At 41.5% G+C, this 17,595-nt stretch overlaps 1 protein-coding gene and 1 pseudogene across 1 annotated transcript in view; one reads left to right on the top strand and one right to left on the bottom strand.

Moving 5' to 3' along the window:
• Positions 1-1,714: 1,714 nt before the first annotated feature.
• On the bottom strand, positions 1,715-2,812 carry LOC115513081 (annotated as a pseudogene).
• Positions 2,813-10,116: 7,304 nt separating this feature from the next.
• TXK (TXK tyrosine kinase) overlaps positions 10,117-17,595 on the top strand; it is a 47,246-nt gene continuing 39,767 nt past the window's right edge. Inside the window, exons 1-4 of the mRNA XM_030313910.1 lie at positions 10,117-11,341; positions 12,358-12,460; positions 13,258-13,463; positions 16,321-16,386. Of these exons, the coding sequence (XP_030169770.1) occupies positions 11,271-11,341; positions 12,358-12,460; positions 13,258-13,463; positions 16,321-16,386 (446 nt within the window). The 5' untranslated portion in view covers positions 10,117-11,270. The remainder of the gene's footprint in view (positions 11,342-12,357; positions 12,461-13,257; positions 13,464-16,320; positions 16,387-17,595) is intronic.

The following is a 17,595-nucleotide window of genomic DNA, read 5'->3' on the forward strand; positions in this document are numbered from 1 at the left end:
ACCCCCACATGCCGTCCTAATATGGATAAAACATTTGAACACCAGAGAGATTTTAACTATTTCATTTAGCATCTCATGCATTTATGCTTGATTTTGGACACGTGACTTCTTTTTTTTTAATGCATCTGGAACAGAAGGTTAGACTTACGACCTACAAATACTAGCCGAAGGTCCGGAAGCTATTTGCTTCAACTTTGCTGTTCTACGTATTCAAAAGGTTGTGGTCAACCTAGCTTTCTGTGCAGCCAACATTGAGGTGTGAGATATCACGCAGTAGAACAAATTACAGAAAAGTAGAGCCCAGGTGTATTGTGAGGGTGTAGGTATGGGTGAGGCCCATTTATTGAGTTCTCGCTGTGTGCCAGGCACCGACACTGGGTGCTCTGAAGAAGACAACAAGGTGCAAAACACAGTCCCTGAAATTGAAGTTTACAACGTAGCTCAGTGATTCTCAAAATCAAGTGATTTTGTGTCTCCCGGTGGCGGGTGGGTGGGCGGGGAGGGATATTTGACAACGCCTGGAAGGTTTTTTGGTTTTCCTGACCCAGAAGGGGAGATGTATGTGAAGGGGTGAGGGGTTTCTGCTGACACCTAGTGCACAGACGTGCTGCTAAAAATGTCCTACAATGCACAGGACAGTGCCCCCATCCCCCCAAGAATCACCCGATCTAAAATGTCAATTGCGGTATGACAGAAACCCTTTGAGAGATGGAGCCTACACAAAGATTGTCGTGCACACGGCCATCTAACATGGTGCCCAGTTACGAGCCATGGTGCAGGACAGATCCCTTGTGCTCTGGGAGCCCGGAGGACCACCGGATGGGAGTGGATTGCAGTGGAAGTCCTTCTCAGTCTGGAGGCAGAAATGTTCAGGATGTTTGTGACATCAGAGCAAGTGGAGGAAGCTGGTGTAATACGAGTGGTGAACCTGGAGAGTTGGCATGGAGTTGGCCAGGTTACGGAAGGTAATGAACAGAGGGAGGGTATAATCTTGATGCCATCTGTGCTGAGAGTCTTTTTAGGAGCTGAGGATGGAGAGCAGTTGGCTGAGATGGACTTTTAGGGAAATGAACTTTGAGGATGGATTGAAGGAGAGAACAGAGGCAGGGACGGGGGCCAGTTCATTCGATCACTGAGCAAACACGGTCCCGAGAGGTTGAGAGCAGAGACTCTGGAGTCACTCTGCCCGCGTTCCAATCCTGGCTCTCAACTTAAAGGCCCTCTGACTCTCAGCAGGGAGGACCCCCTCTATGGTTCAGATTCTTCACCTGTGAAGTGGCACCTACTTCATAGGGTGGTTGTGAGGAATACAGGAGTTATTGTAGGCATATAGGTGTGGGCTGATGAGGGCTTGGACTATATTGGTAGCAAGGGAAATAAGAAGTAAAAAGCTAAACAATTTGAACAGATTAATGGCAGATTGGATACAAAGGATAGGGCTCAGGAAGAATCCAAGATGTCTGTGGTGGAATCATCCACAGACAAGGAAAAATTAGAGAGGGGAACCGATAGGATAGTTTTCTTTCTTTCTTTCTTTCTTTCTTTCTTTCTTTCTTTCTTTCTTTCTTTCTATCTTATTAATACAGTATTTATTTGTCTTCCTTCTGTCAAACCCTGAGCCAACCACTTTCCTCAGGCTGCCTGGGGAGGTATGGGAAAAAGAACATACGGGACAGGCAAGACATGGGAGAAAGACCCGTGGGACGTTGAGACGGTTCTGTCACCTGGTGAAGAGGATGAGAAAGGCCGCCATCAGGCAAAAGAGCCCCATGGCCTCCAAGAGGGCAAAGGCCAGAATGGCACAGGCGAAGAGCTGTTGCTTCGTTGGCCTAGCCAATGTTGAGGCTCCCAGACACAGTCCCAATTCCAGCCCCAGGGCCAGCCACCCCTACCATGGCAGTCCCAGCCCCACAGTGACCTTGGCTGCTGCATCAGTGTCCCTTGAAATGGCACCGGTTTGGAAGCTGCAGCTAAAAATAAGCGAGGTCAGGGGACATGGGGCTGCCCAGCTGCTGAGGCTCTCATCTGTCAGTGTCTCTGGTGGTTTTAGTGACACTGCAGACCGTGATCTGCTCAACAGCTGAGCGGTGCTCCTGACCAGGAAAGGGGTGGAGATGAGCTTTGCACAGGCATAAATTTTCAGGGGGTGAGGGCCTGTGGCAGAAGATCTGCACCCAGTGCAGAGAAGACAGGTTAGGGCTCGTGAGGAAGATGAAAATTCTGGTTAGGCAAAAGGGAAGTCAGTGGCTGAATCAGAGAAATAAAAAGCCTTTTGCAACTCTCACTAAAAATCAGGTACATGTAAAAAGTTGTCAGTCCGAGAATAGGCACTTAACTAGCTAACCACAGGCCTACCTGATTTTCTGGGGGTTTCCTTTTTCTTAATCTATAACTTCTAGTTTTGATGTGTTTCCAGCATTTGGAAAAACATAGAGAATAATATCACATGCTAGTGATCATTCAAGGAATAAAGAGACCATTATAGACACTTCTTGGCCTCGACAATATTAAATGGTTTTAGTTTATATTAAAACATGAGGCCGGGGGCGCCTGGGTGGCTCAGTAGGTTAAGCGTCCGACTTCGGCTCAGGTCATGATCTCGCGGTCCGTGAGTTTGAGCCCCGCGTCAGGCTCTGTGCTGACAGCTCAGAGCCTGGAGCCTGTTTCAGATTCTGTGTCTCCCTCTCTCTCTGACCCTCCCCTGTTCATGCTCTGTCTCTCTCTGTCTCAAAAATAGATAAACGTTAAAATAAAAATTAAAAACAAACAAACATGTGGCCCTAGATGGTCATTGCTCACCTTGCTGGACCATCTTACGAAGGTTTGTAGACTAAGTACAGAGTTTGCTCTGGCCTGTGACCAAATTGTTCTCATCTTCGGTATCTAATAAGACCTCCTACTACATAGACACTCAAGGTCTTATCTTCCTTTATTTCAAGGACTTTCATAATCTATTCCTATGTCACCACTCTCATTGTTCACTGCTTCCTATTGTACCTGCTTATTCTGTCCTCAAATATAGCTTTTGTTTTCCCATTAGGACTGAATAAAGACAGGTGGGTGTTCTGGAAAGGTTATAATTTGATGCTCCTTCAAACTAATTTATTCATGTACCATTCACTCAACAAATATTTACTGAGTGGATATTATATGTCAACAACTGTTCTAGCCTCTTGAGATATAACTGAACAGAAAAGACAAAGATCCCTGTTTACATTCGAGTAGAGGAGACAGACATTAAAAAATAATAATAAAATCAGTCAATCACATAGTATGTTAGAGGGTGAGACATGCCATAAAAAAAAAAAAGAAAGAAAGAAAAGAAAAGAAAAAAATAAAGTGAAAAATACCCAAGTCAGGGAGTGCAGGTGGCAGCAATAATTAGTCAAGCTACTCTTCATTGGGAGGGTTAAGATTTTGAATAAAGACTTTAAGGATTGGGGACAGTTAAGAAGGTTGGATGTTAAGTTCATTTTAAAAATTTTTTGAGAAGCCTCCATACTGTTTTCCACAACAGCTGCACGAATTCACATTCCCACCAACAGGGCACAAGCAGTCCTTTTTCTCAACATCCTCGCCAACACTTGTTATTTCTTGTCTTTTTTGATATTAACCATTCTGACAGGTGTGATATGATATGTCATTGTAGTTTTGATTTGCATTTCCATGGTGATTAGTGATGCTGAGCAACTTTCCATGTGTCTTTGGAAAAATGCCTATCCATGTCCTCTGCCAATTTTTAAATTGGCTTGTGTGGGGTTTTTTTTTCTGATATTGAGTATATGAATTCTTAATATATTTTGGATATTAACCCCTTACCAATATATTATTAACAAATAATCTTCTCTCAAAAGGTAGATCGCCTTTTCATTTTGTTAATGGTTTCCTTTGCTGTGAAAAAACTTTTTAGTTTGATACAGTTCCAGTGATCTACTTTTTTTTCTTTTTTTGGTCATTTCCTTAGACCATATGACCCAGTAATTCCACTTCTGGGTACTTACCTGATAGAAAACAAAACCACTGATTTGAAAAGATATATGCACCCCTATGTTTACTGCAGCATTATTTACAATAGCCAAGATATGGACGCAACCTAAGTGTCCATTGATAGGTGACTGGATAAAGAAGATGTGGTGTGTGTGTGTGTGTGGGTGTGTGTGTATTATATATATAATATGTATATATTTATTTATATATATATTTATATATAAATATATATTATATATAAATATATATATTTATATATAAATATATAAATAAATTATATATATATAATATATATATATATATATATACACACACACACAAAATGGAATATTGCTCAGCCATGAGAAAGAATGAAATCTTTGTGTTCACAATAACATGGGTGACCTAGAAGGTGGACCTAAGTGATATAAGTCAGACAGAAAAGACAAATACCATATGATTTCACTTACAGGTAGAATCTAAAAAACAAATGAACAAACAAAAACAGAAACAGACTCATAAATACAGAGAACAAACTACTAGTTGCCAGAAGGGAGGGAGATTGGGGGGGGGGATGGGCAAAGCAGGTGAACGGGATTAAGAGGTATAAACTTCCAGTTATAAAAGAAATAAGTCACAGGGATGAAAAGTACACCATAGGGAATATAGTCAATAATATTGTAATAATTTTGTATGGTGACGGATGGTAACTACACTTATTGTGGTGAACATTACATAATGTGTGTCATTGTTGAATCACTATGTTGTATACCCGAAACTAATATAATATTTTTGTCAACTATACTTCAATTTTAAAATTATTTGAAAAAAGAATGTTGACACCTGGAGGGGAGAGTGGAACAAAAGCATAGAAGCTACAGAGAGAGCAGGCCTGGTGCGCTTCAGAAACAGTGAGGAGGGCAATGTGGCTGGGTGACATGAGTAAAAGCATATTGGACAGAAGTGAGAGGCAATAAGGAAGCCAGATCTTGGAGGGTTTTATAGGCTAGTGTGAGAAATTTGGCTATCACTGTTGGTGAAATGGGGAGCCATTGTGGGGTTTGGAGACAAGGAGCAAAATGATCCAACTCAGGTTTTATTTTATTTATTAAAAATGTTTTTGGGGCTCCTGGGTGGCTCAGTCGGACAAGCGTCCAGCTTCAGCTCAGGTCATGATCTCACGGTTTGTGAGTTCGAGCCCCGTGTCAGGCTCTGTGCTGACAGCTCAGAGCCTGGAGCCTGCTTCGGATTCTGTGTCTCCCTCTCTCTCCACCCCTCCCCTGCTCGCGCTCTGTCTATCTCTGTCTCTCAAAAATGAATAAACATTAAAAAAAATTTTTTTAATTTTTTAATGTTACTTATTTTTGAGAGAGAGGGAGAGACAGCATGCAAGTGGGGAATGGGGCAAAGAAAGAGGGAGACACAGAATCTGAAGCAGGCTCCAGGCTCTGGGCTGTCAACACAGAGCCTGATGTGGGGCTCAAACTCACAAACCGTGAGATCATGACTTGAGTTGAAGTTGGATGCTTAACTGACTGAGCCACCCAAGTGCCCCCAACTCAGGTTTTAAATTAACTACTCTGGCTGCTATGCTGAGAAGAAACTATAGGGAGTTTAGGGTAGAGGCAGGAAGAAGTCAGAAGGCTGTTGATATAATCCAGATGAATGCTGGTGGCTTAGTCCATGGTAGGAACAGAAGGGTGGGGGAAAGCAATAAGATTCTGTGTGTGTGTGTGTGTGTGTGTGTGTGTGTGTGTGTCTGAGTGAGTTTTTAACCATCGTGAAATATACATAAGATAAAATTTACGAGTTTAACTGTAAGTGTACAGTCCTGTGGCATTAAGTGCATTTGAATTATCATACAACCATCCCTCCCCACTGTCCATCTCCAGCACATTTTCATCATCCCAAACTGAAACTCTTGGATACATGTTTAAGGCAGAGTCAGAATGCTTTCTGACAAATTGGACTGGGATGTGAGAGAAAGAGAAGAATCAAAGACAACTCCAAGATCATTGACCTGAGCAGCTGGAAAAATGGAATTGCTATTGACAAGATGGAGAGGATGAGTGTAGCATGTCTGGGGAGGAAGGAAGAGAAGGAGGTCAGATTTCCTCATGTGAATTGGAAGTGTCCACTAGGCATCCAAATGGAGAATTTGAGAATGCATTTGGGTATGCAAGTCTGGAATTCTCACTGGAACTGGGTGGAGGTATACATTTGGATGTCATCAGCAGATAGATGGTTTTTAAGACACAGAAAAGAATGAGACAATCAATCAAATGATTGGATGAGACCGAGAAAAGAAGAGATCAAACGCTTTGGGGTAGGCTATCCTTGGCCCCAGTCTAAGAGGTTGGAGAGGGAGAGAAGAAAACTGTGAAATAGAGAAGAAAGAAAAGCCAGAGAAGAGTATTGAATGCTGTGGAGAGGCCAAGTAAGAGGATACAGAATTAACCATGGGATATAGGGGTGTGCACCTGTATCCCATGACCCTAACAAGAGAAGGTTTGGGGAGGTGGTGGGGACAAAAGCTTGGTTGGAATGGTTAAGAGAAAATGAGAGGAGAAGAATTGAAAGCAATAAGTAAAGACTACTCATGTCTAGACTATACTGTAAATGGGGAGCAAAGCTGGTCAAGGAAAGAAGATCAAGGGTAATTTCTTTTGTTTTTAATGAGGAAAATAATGGTATATTTGTATGCTAATGGCAGTGATCCAGTGGAGAGGGGAAACAGGTGATGCAGGTGAGGGAAGGAGCATTTTAAAAATTTTGAAAACGAATACCTCTACGTGGGACCACAGTTTTTGCCACTTTCTAAACCATACTCCGACCTATTCACTCATTTGTATAACCTACATTTGACTTTTCATCTCTTGGCCTGGATAGATATAGACCTACGTGGGGCTCTAAAACAACACTGGAATCAATTGGCAAGGATGTAAATTAGACCTAGTCCTGCCAGCAGACAGACAGATAGCCCCCACGTGCTAAAGTACCTTCTTTCTCAGGAGTGTTTTTGGCCATTTGTTCATGCAGACACTGCCAGAAAATTGACAGTCAGAAGCAGTTGAAATGCGAAATCCTATTAATACACAATATAATGCAGATTTGGGGGACTCACTAATTTATTTTATTGTAGTGTCTAGAAGTGAACGTTGGAATGGTCCTTGGAAAATGGATGGTTTCTGGGTGCAGGCAAAGGAAGAGAGAAAGTTATTAAGTTGGGAGTGAGTGATAAAATAGCAGTGGGAGCAAAGATGAGTTTTTGCCTGGGCTTGGACTGGAACTATGTCACCATGGTGAAATGAAATGGTTACCACTGGACCACAAAGTGTCAGGAGCCCAAAGACTGAGTAATGGTAATGTCCAAATCAGAGAAAGGCAAACAACTAATGCATGAATCTAGGTTTGGAAGGTCAAATTCTGTGAAAGGAAAGGGACTAATATACACCTATTACTGTACTGAATATCTTTATTCTTATCCACCTTATTACCCTGGAAGGATGATCTCTAGGGATTAAATATGGTGGCCAGCCTTTATGATGGCTCAGGGAGCCCAACTTCTTGGTATTCATTCTTCACCTTGCACTTTATCCTGGAAACGTATTCTGTAGAGGTTGGATCAATATGCTTTCAAGCCCCAGTTTCTGGTTGGATTACACTAATGAGGAGCCCTGGAAGGAAGTTGTGGTTAGGTTGCTCTGAGCTGGATATGTCCCTCAACAGCAGAACATTGCCCCAATCAAAGAGGTCTCTGTTGTACTTAAATCTCTCTCACTTTTCCTGGTCCTTTTGCACCTAGGGTTGGTGACAGTTCCAGTACTGTTGGACCCAGTTTCCTGTACATCCTTTATAGTTCCCTTACTCCCATCCACACCTTTGTAATTAGTGACTTTGTGAATGAACACTTCTAAAATTATTCTAATTTAAATATGTCATGTTTCATATTGGAACCCTGACTAATACAGTAATAGATATGAGAAGTGGCTCCAGGAAAGAGTCAAAATTGGATCTGAGATTTATTTGGTCATATATTTAGAGGTCCAAGGATAGCCTTATAGCTGGGGGAAATAACTCAATTATCAGTTACTTGAATTATCATTGGCAGTAGCCTGGAATGCAGTGCAAAATGCTAGCTATATGGAGCTTCTGTAAAGTCTCAGGATGAAAATCAGCAATCCCCCAGGGGTTTGGAGCAATGCCTTGACACTGTGCTGATTTTTAATTTGAAAATAGCTGCTGACTAGGGGCGCCTGGGTGGCTCAGTCGGTTAAGCTTCCGACTTCAGCTCTGGTCATGATCTCGCGGTCTGTGGGTTCAAGCCCCATGTCGGGCTCTGTGCTGACAGCTCAAAGCCTGGAGCCTGCTTCAGATTCTGTGTCTCCCTCTTTCTCTGCACCTCCCCCTTGCACTCTGTCTCTCTTTCTCTCAAAAATAAATAAACATAAAAAATTTTTTTAAAAAAGAAAGAAAATAGCTGCTGGCTTGCTCCTGGTGAAGGCTGAACAGTCAACCATGGATCATGAGATATTTAGGTGATTCAAACTGCCTATCATGAGCTTAGTGTTACCTGATTCATTGAACCATAAGTTAGGCATGAATAGCCTAACATTCCATCATAATATGGAAGTGATATATTGCAAGTGGGCCCCAGTAGATCCAGAAGGCTCAAGATAGCTTCAGGAGCAGATTACTTATATTTCCATAGTACCTGTTCTTTCTGCTTCTCCTTCAATCCCATGGGAGGCCCCTAGAGGAGGTAGTCATCAAGACTTACTTCTAAATAGATCTGCATCCTAAGCATATATGAAAGGGGAAATAAACAGCCATTGTGCTATAGCCACGTTCAGAGGACTCCTGAAAGATAGTGCTGAAATAAAATCCTCCCAGCACTTCAAAAAGTACATCCATTTGTTTACTTCATTAGGAAGAGATCGTATGAGACACTGATCTGCAATAACTAATGGGCAATGGCAGAAAACTAGTCAGGAATATGGAAAGAACAAGGTCAGGAGATTTGTGACAAGATCTGGGGGAGAGGATTATGGCTGAAACTCTTGGAATGAGGACAGAATGGAAAGATAAAATCAGAGGTCCAGAAAATGATCCATGTCTAACATACTCTGCTGCCTTTTGTCAGTTTTGTTTGCATTTGTTCAGTGGTGCTCTGCATACTCTTAAGCGTCATGTCCCATGATTCAGAAGCAGCTGGCTTATGGGACAGAGGAATGGCCTACTAAAGGGCCAGTTACTCTGACATCTGGAAGATAACATCCTACAATGTTGGAGTGGTATCCTATAGGGTGCAATAAATGTCTTAAATCACAACAAATGTGTAGCCAGGATGCATGAGTCAGAGAAGTAAGAAGGGGGGTATGAGTGGCCCTTTTCACCATTTTACCTAATAACCCACTGGAATATTGTTCTCTTTATCTGTGATCTTGAGTTGGTGGGTTTGGAGATTTCAGTGCCCAAGAGAAGCATCTCTTTCTTAGGGAACCCTGAAAGTTGAGACTGCCCTCTGGCACTTTTGGATTCCTCGTGTCACGGAATTGATAGGCACAGAAAGGGGTCAATGTAGCTGAGATGAATATCCTGACTACCAGGAAGAAATTGGGTTGGTGCTTCACAGAGAAGACAAAGAGGACTTCAAAACTCAAGGAATTTACTAGTGTCATTTCCCAATATTCATAGTCATTGGACTATATTCCTGGTCATTGGAGAATTATAACAGCCCATAAAGACAAGACCAACTAAGGACCCAAGTCCCACAGGAATGAGCATTTGGGTTATTCCATCAGATAAAGTACTTATTTCAGCCAAAGTGTTGACTGAGGCAAAGGGAAACATGGAATGGATGGTGATAGGGGGTATCTACGATCAACTTAGGACAGCACAACTATGGATGTGGGAATTGTAGCAGCTGTGTTTTATGTTACTCTTCTTCTCTCCTTATTTTGTTCCCTACCTCACTTAAAGAGTCCTAATGGTTGAGGCACCTGGGTAGCTCAGTTGGTTAAGCGTCCAACTTTAGCTCAGGTCATGATCTCATGGTTTATGGGTTTGAGCCCCCTGTCGGGCTGTGTGCTGACAGCTCGGAGCTTGGAGCCTTCTTCAGATACTGTGTCTCCCTCTCTCTGCCCCTCCCCCACCCATGTTCTCTGTCTCTCTCTAAAAAATAAACATTAAAAAAAATTAAAAAAAAAAAAGAATCCTAATGGTTAGCGTGCTAAGTTTCGGGTGGAAATATGACCACGCTGACATCACCTGGTGATAACATGATGACTTATGGGACCCCATTGCATCCCCTGTTCTGGGGGCACAGAGCAGATGCTGGGGGGTAGACTATACTGGGTGTCTTCTGTTTGTACCCCTTGTCTATTTTCCCAGGATGATGGCTACTTTAATCTTCTCAACAACCCTATAGTAATAATAGATCTTCTCGATTACCCTCTTCCTATATACCTGGCATTGTTCCAAGTGCTTTCCATGAATTGATTCAATTCAATCAATTCAATTAATGGATTCAATTAATCCTCACAGGTTTTTCATGCTGAGTATCCTATTACTCCCATCTTGCAGATGAGGAAACTTAAGCAAAGAATGGTTCAGTAACTTCCCCAAACCCACAGTTAGAGATTAACCTCTGCCTTGTAAGCTTTCTCAAAGGGGTTAGGTATGATTATCTTGCTTTTGCAGACAGGAAAGCAAAGACTTAGAAGAGTAAACAAAGGGACTCATCCAGATATAATCAGCCCCACAGTGAGGGTTCAAACCCAGGTCTGTCTAACCTCAAAACTCATGTCTAACATATTCTGCTCTTTAATACTTCATTTTAAGGTGTCAATATGAGAAGGAGATGACTGGGAAATTTAGGTTCCATGGACATAAGATATTAAATAATAAACTATTAAAAACTATTTTTAAAAGAAACGTGATGGATCTGATTGAAAAATCCCTGCTAATATTTTCTAGGAGAACACTGCTTTTTGAATCATTCTTTTTTACACTTATTAGCTGTCATTAGCCTGATCAAGTAGAATACAGTGGTCACTTATTCACAGACTGAGGAAATGCATAAACCAGAATGGGGAGAAGAGCCTGAGAAGGGAAACCACACTGGCCAGGGTGCCAGTAACTTCTTTTTTGCTTTAGTGACAGTTTCTCACCCTTCCACTAGTAAAGGAGGGCATAGTCAAGACTTAGCACATGCTTTATAAGAATTCATATCCCTCCTGCCCTTGGGAATTTCCTCCACCTGACTCATCTTTTCAATATCATGGACTAAGGGCTCTCTCACAATGATCTGCTTTTCAGATAATACCATCCAGTCGATTTTCTGTTGCTGTTGCTGCTGTTCCGTGCAGAAGCGGTAAGTCTACTTCTGGGAGCAACTTCTTGGAAATTAACTCATTCTGTTTCTTTATTGTCTATTAAGCCTCCTTGTCTCTTTGTATCTGCTGTTCCCTTTGCCTGGGAAACCCCTCTCCCATTTCCTCCCCGTTGAGTGCCCACCGATTTAAAGGCACAACTCCAATTTTGGGTCTTCCATGATCCGTCCTGGATCCCTTTGACTTTAGTGGCTCCTTCCCTTGCGTTCCCACAGCATGCCTTGGTTCCACACTGAATATTTATTTCGTGTATGCTGTTTACATACCTGTGTTCCACTCTGTAATTTTTACACATTAAGGACAAGAATCTTGTCTTATTTATTTGACTATCTCCCCAAAATGATCAGGGTGTCTTACGCTTTGATGCCCAGCAAATGATTGTATAGAATAAACCTAAGGTAGCTTAATAATAGTAATAGCTAGCATTTAACGGGAGGTCCTCTATGTGAGACTGTGCTAAGAGGTTTGCATTTATTAGCTCAAGTAACTCTCCAAAACACCTATAGTTTTTACAATCTCCGTTTTACAGATGAAGGAATTGAGGCTTAGAGAGATTCTGTTGCTTCCCCAAGGCCACACTATGAAATGGTAAAGCTGGGATCCAAACTCCTGTTCTTAATCATAGCACCGTGTCCATTTAGAACAATGCATACCATCAAATGAGGTAATGCGTGTAAAATGATAAACACTGTGCCTGATGCGGAGTAAGTTTTTCATTATCACGATTATCTTTTTATGTCCTTAATATGCACCAGACTGTGCTTTCTTCAGTTTTATTCTATAGCAACTCTTTTTGCTTTTAGCGTCCTCTAGCTCAATAAGGAAAATGCGGTTCTGAGAGGTAGTCACTCGCCCATGGAAATGGAGCTGGGAAGTCTTCTAAGTAAGAAAAAAGTTGCAAAAAGACCTGGAGTTTCCTACTAATTTTGAGAAAAATCTAGTGAATATCACCTGAATGCAAACAATCATTTGTAACTTGGTTGTTTTTCAATCTCAGACAAGTAAGAACACAAATAAGCCTAAGCAAAGATGAAGAGTTTTCAGAAAGATACACTCCGCGTCGCAGGCTGTGGTTCAGCGAATTGCCAAGTAAGAAGCGAGTGAGTATCATCTTGCTGAGGGAGAAAGAAGAGAGGAAGCTTGCGTTTCGGGGTCCATGGTCCTCAAGACACTGTTTGCTGCCATGCCCAGAATCTAGTATAGTGCTCAGCACGTAACAAGTGCTTCATGAGTGAATGTCTTAGAAGAAAGCCAAAGGAAAAAAGACCAGTTAAAATAGCCTACGCAGCTATGTTTCGGCAGAGCTTGAAACTGGATGGTGAATGGGGAAAAACGTGTTCTGGCTATTGCCGTTTGTGAACCCAGGATTAATTTTTCGTTCGGTGTTGGGGGAAATGGCGTTCTTAAGCAGTGTGATAAATCCAAACACAAGGTTATAGCATGTGAAAGGGAAGGGCTGTTTTTCTTTTTTTCAAGAGAGAAAAACCCATAAACAAAGTGGAACTATTGGGGTGGAATTCAAATTTTAAGAACCGTGGCTTAAAAAATGTCCAGGGGTGCCTGGCTGGTTCGGTCCACAGGGCACACGACTCTTGATTTCAGGGTCGTGAATTCGAGCCCCATGTTGAGCATAGAGCTAATTTTTTAAAAAAGAAAAATATCCAATGCAATTCTGGCAAGAGAACTTATGATCTTGAAAATTTACAAAAGGGTGAGTGTGTTGCCGGATTTAAAGGTTGTCTTATAATCATTTCCTATGTTTACCCCACCCTGGTTTTTGCTTTGATGCAACCGGATGGGAGAATTGGGGCAGCACACAAAAGTATTATAGCCCTATTCTTTTTTAGTACACACGACTAAAACAAGAGTACAACAAATCACTCCTTGGTTTTTGCAGGCCAACAGAGGCCACATGCAACCATCAAAACGCAAGCCACTGCCTCCCCTCCCACCCTCTGAGGTTCCTGAAGAGAAGATCCAAGTAAAAGCCCTGTATGATTTTGTGCCCAGAGAGCCGTGTGATTTAGCCTTAAAGAGAGCAGAGGAGTACGTGATATTGGAGAAGTATAATCCTCACTGGTGGAAGGCAAGAGACCGTTTGGGGTAAGACTCATGCCATGGTCCTTACCAAATTCTTCTTTTATCCTCTGAAGACTCCTGAAACATAAAAACTGTTTTGTGGCTCATTTTCTTTAGGTTTATTTCCTTCTGCATGAAGTAGAACATGTCCCCACACCTCTTATCTGTATGAGAGAGCATTACAGCACTGGGATTTCAGGCAGAGTCACAGCGCTTCATACGCCTGGCTTCACATCCCAACGCTGTCACTTACTATTGTGTGTCCTTTGGCAATCACTTACCCTCTCTGAGTTTCCCTCTCTGAATTTTCCTTCCTTCCTTCCTTTTTTTTTTAAATTAAGGTATCACTGACATATAACATTATATTGGTCTCAGGTGTACAGCATAATAATTCAACATTTATTTGTGGAATGATCACAATATGTGTAGTTAACATCTGTCACCATGCATGGGCGCCTGGGTGGCGCAGTCGGTTAAGCGTCCAACTTCAGCCAGGTCACGATCTTGCGGTCCGTGAGTTCGAGCCCTGTGTCAGGCTCTGGGCTGATGGCTCAGAGCCTGGAGCCTGTTTCCGATTCTGTGTCTCCCTCTCTCTCTGCCCCTCCCCCGTTCATGCTCTGTCTCTCTCTGTCCCAAAAATAAATAAATGTTGAAAAAAAAATTAAAAAAAAAAACAAAAACATCTGTCACCATGCGTAGTTACAAATATTTTTTTCTGGTGATGAGAGCTTTTAAGATTTACTCTCTTAGCGACTTTCAAATATGCAATATAGTATTATTAACTATAGTCACTATGTGGTTTAATACATCCCTATGGCTTATTTATCTTATAACTGAAACTTTGTATCTTTTGACCCCCTTCACCTACTTCACCCACCTGCCTCTGGCAACCACCAATCTGTTCTCTGTATCTATGAGGTTTTTTTTTTAACTAACTTTTTTTTTTTAGATTCCACATATAAGTGAGACTATACAGTATTTGCCTTTTTCCATCTGATTTATTCTACTTAGCATAATGCTCTTGAGGTCCATCGTGTTGTTGCAAATAGCAAGATTTTCTCCTATTTTATGACTGAATAATATTTTCTTTTATCCATTCATCCGTCATTGGACACTTAGGTTGTTTCCATATCTTGACTATGATACATAATGCTGCAATGAACATGGGGGGTTCATAGATTGTTCATGCCTGACTGGAGCCTGAGGCACACAATTCTGAGGGGTATCTGGGCTGCCTGGGAGAGAGTGCTGGCTTTGAATTCTATTCTTTGTCATGATTTGGAGACCATAAGTATATAAGTATTAGAAATATCTATATTATATACCTCTGCTCTAATTGTATTTTCCTGATGATTTGGCTCTTACCAGTTTTTAGTTTAGACTCAACATGTGATGGAGACTTTTCAGTGGGAAAAAAGGTGTGAGTAGGTTCAGGACAGTGTAATTAGCCCTCCAGCAGGTGGACATTGGCATGACTCACTCATATGTGGATCTTGAGAAACTTAACAGAAGACCATAGGGGAGGGGAGGGGGGAAAAAGTTACAGAGAGGGAGGGAGGCAAACCATAAGAGACTCTTAAGGACTGAAAACAAACTAAGGGTAGATGGGGGTGGAGGAGAGGGGAAAGTGGGTGATGGGCAGGGAGGAGGGCACTTGCTGGGATGAGCACTGGGTGTTGTATGGAAACCAATGTGACAATGAATTATATTAAAAAAATAAATAAAAATAAAAATGAGCTAATTAATTTTTAATTTCAAACTTAATAAGTGAATATTGTTTTTTATAATATGCATCCATGATAAATAATGGTAAATTCCTGCTTTGCCACACCTCCAAACCCAAGCACCATTATTAACTCAGTGAGTGCCCTTCCAGATGATTTCAGTGCACTTTCATGCACATATTGAAACATATGTTATTGTTTGCAGACTTAGTTTACCTAATTCCTTACCCTGCTTTATTCGTTGTTCTATGCATTGCTTGTGTTTCCCAATAATGTCACGGAGATCTTTTTGTAATTTTACAATTTCAAATTTTTTTGGTGAAGGTATAGAAAAAGAGAAACCCGTGCCCTCCTGATGGGTGTGTAAATTGGTATATTTTCTTTCAACAGCAGTTTGCTGTATCTACTGGGAGATGCATGTACTTGGTGACTCAGCAGTTTCCCTGCTTGGTATCTGTCTTAGACAAATACTTTTATGGGTGCACAAGAAGTCATGTGTATGTGTTTCTGTGCAGCATTGTTGTGATACAGACATGGCTAAACTGGAATATCCATTCTATCTATTCTGCAGCAATTAAAAAGAATTAAGTTGATATCTTTGTAATTGCTGTGTTTTATTTATTTATTTTTTTAATTTTTTTTTTAACATTTATTTATTTCTGAGACAGAGAGAGACAGAGAATGAACAGGGAAGGGGCAGAGAGAAAGGGAGACACAGAATCTGATACAGGCTCCAGGCTCTGAGCTGTCAGCACAGAGCCCGACACGGGGCTCGAACTCACAGACCGTGAGATCATGACCTGAGCTGAAGTCGGATGCTTAACCAACCAAGCCACCCAGGCACCCCTGTAATTGGTGTGTTTTAAATCGGGTCATATGACATCCCAGTGGTCGCATAAGTGCCGCTTTTCCTCTTTGAAGAATTTTTGTGTCATAAAACACCTGACTACTTACATTGTAAGTCAGAATCCTAGTATTTATCATACAGAGATTTTGGTTGAATGTGGAAATGAAAACCCCTTTTTTTTCTGTTAGCAATTTAATCAGTAAAACAAGTTTGATTTCCCCCTATGTCTTTGAGGTTTTAAAAGGATTGTCGTCACATAATGCCACACACGTGCCAAGCATTTTGATGGTTGCCTTGTCTTTTGTTGTAGGAATGAAGGCTTAATCCCAAGCAACTATGTGACTGAAAACAAACCAACCAATTTAGAAATATATGAGTAAGTCTCCTCCAAAATGTGCGCTATGGTTAATCTACGAAAATCAGGTACATTTGGGCAGTTTACGAGTATCGATGCTGATTTTGGTCTACAAAAGTTAAAGAACACATCTGGCTGCTTTTAGCTTGAGAGATCTTTGATGCCTTTTTTTTTTTTTTAGGTTTTTTTCATGTTTATTCATTTTTTGAGAGAGACAGAGTGTGAGTGGGGGGAGGGGCAGAGAGACTGAGACACAGAATCCAAAGCAGGCTCCAAGCTCTGAGCTGTCAGCACAGAGCCGGATGCAACTGCGAGATCATGACCTGAGCTGAAGTCGGTCACTTAACGGATTGAGCCACCCAGTTGCCCGATGTTCGATCCTTTTAATGGTTGATTCAGAAACTTATTTTGCCTAAATTTCTTTTTCAGTTTTGTTTTGTATGACCACTTTTTTTGGTTTGTTTTAACAGTGACAGCATGGAAAACAAGCACTCATCTCATTCTTATTATATGTCCTAAATGGAAAAATAATGATCTCAAAAATGACATTCATTGTTTAATGAGTGGTAAATTGAACCTAACTTAGAGACACATAACTACATTTTGGCTCATGTTGGGAAACATTTTAGAAATAGCTGAAGACGAGAAGTAGGCTAATGCTGTAGTTTGGGGGGAAGCTTTTGGCGTGTTCGCTAGGGTTCTGCTTAGAAATCTATTTTTGTTGCAATGATAGATTTGGAAGATGGAGATCTTAGGAATCACTTTTCTAGCCCCTCATTCTGCAGATCAGAAACTGAGGTTGCAAAAGTAATTTACAGGTAGAGAGTGGTGGGCTTAGGAGTAGTGTTGGTCTTTTATAAATTCAGGTTTGCATTTTACCCTTGACTGCCCTCCCCACAACCAAGATACTCGCTTTATAATTAGCACATGCTTCCAGCAGGTGGCGGTAGGGGATGTGAGTTGAGACATTGAGGCTGGTGCTTCTCCAAGAATGGGGCAGCAAATATAAATTGAACGACAGCCCTGGCCCCAGCTCCTAGGGTGTCTGCCTTGCTACTAATTTAAACCCACCTGGAGGCCAGACCCAGCATCTCTCTCTCCCCTAAAGCAAATCCAACTCTAAAAACATTGGTGAATAACGTAGACTTCATTAGAGGGAGAAAGGGATGACTACAGGACACATGACTCATCCATGTGACTTGACCAGGCCTCTCTATTAGCTACTTCTAT

This window comes from Lynx canadensis, chromosome B1 (assembly GCF_007474595.2).
Source record: "Lynx canadensis isolate LIC74 chromosome B1, mLynCan4.pri.v2, whole genome shotgun sequence".
NCBI lineage: Eukaryota > Metazoa > Chordata > Mammalia > Carnivora > Felidae > Lynx > Lynx canadensis.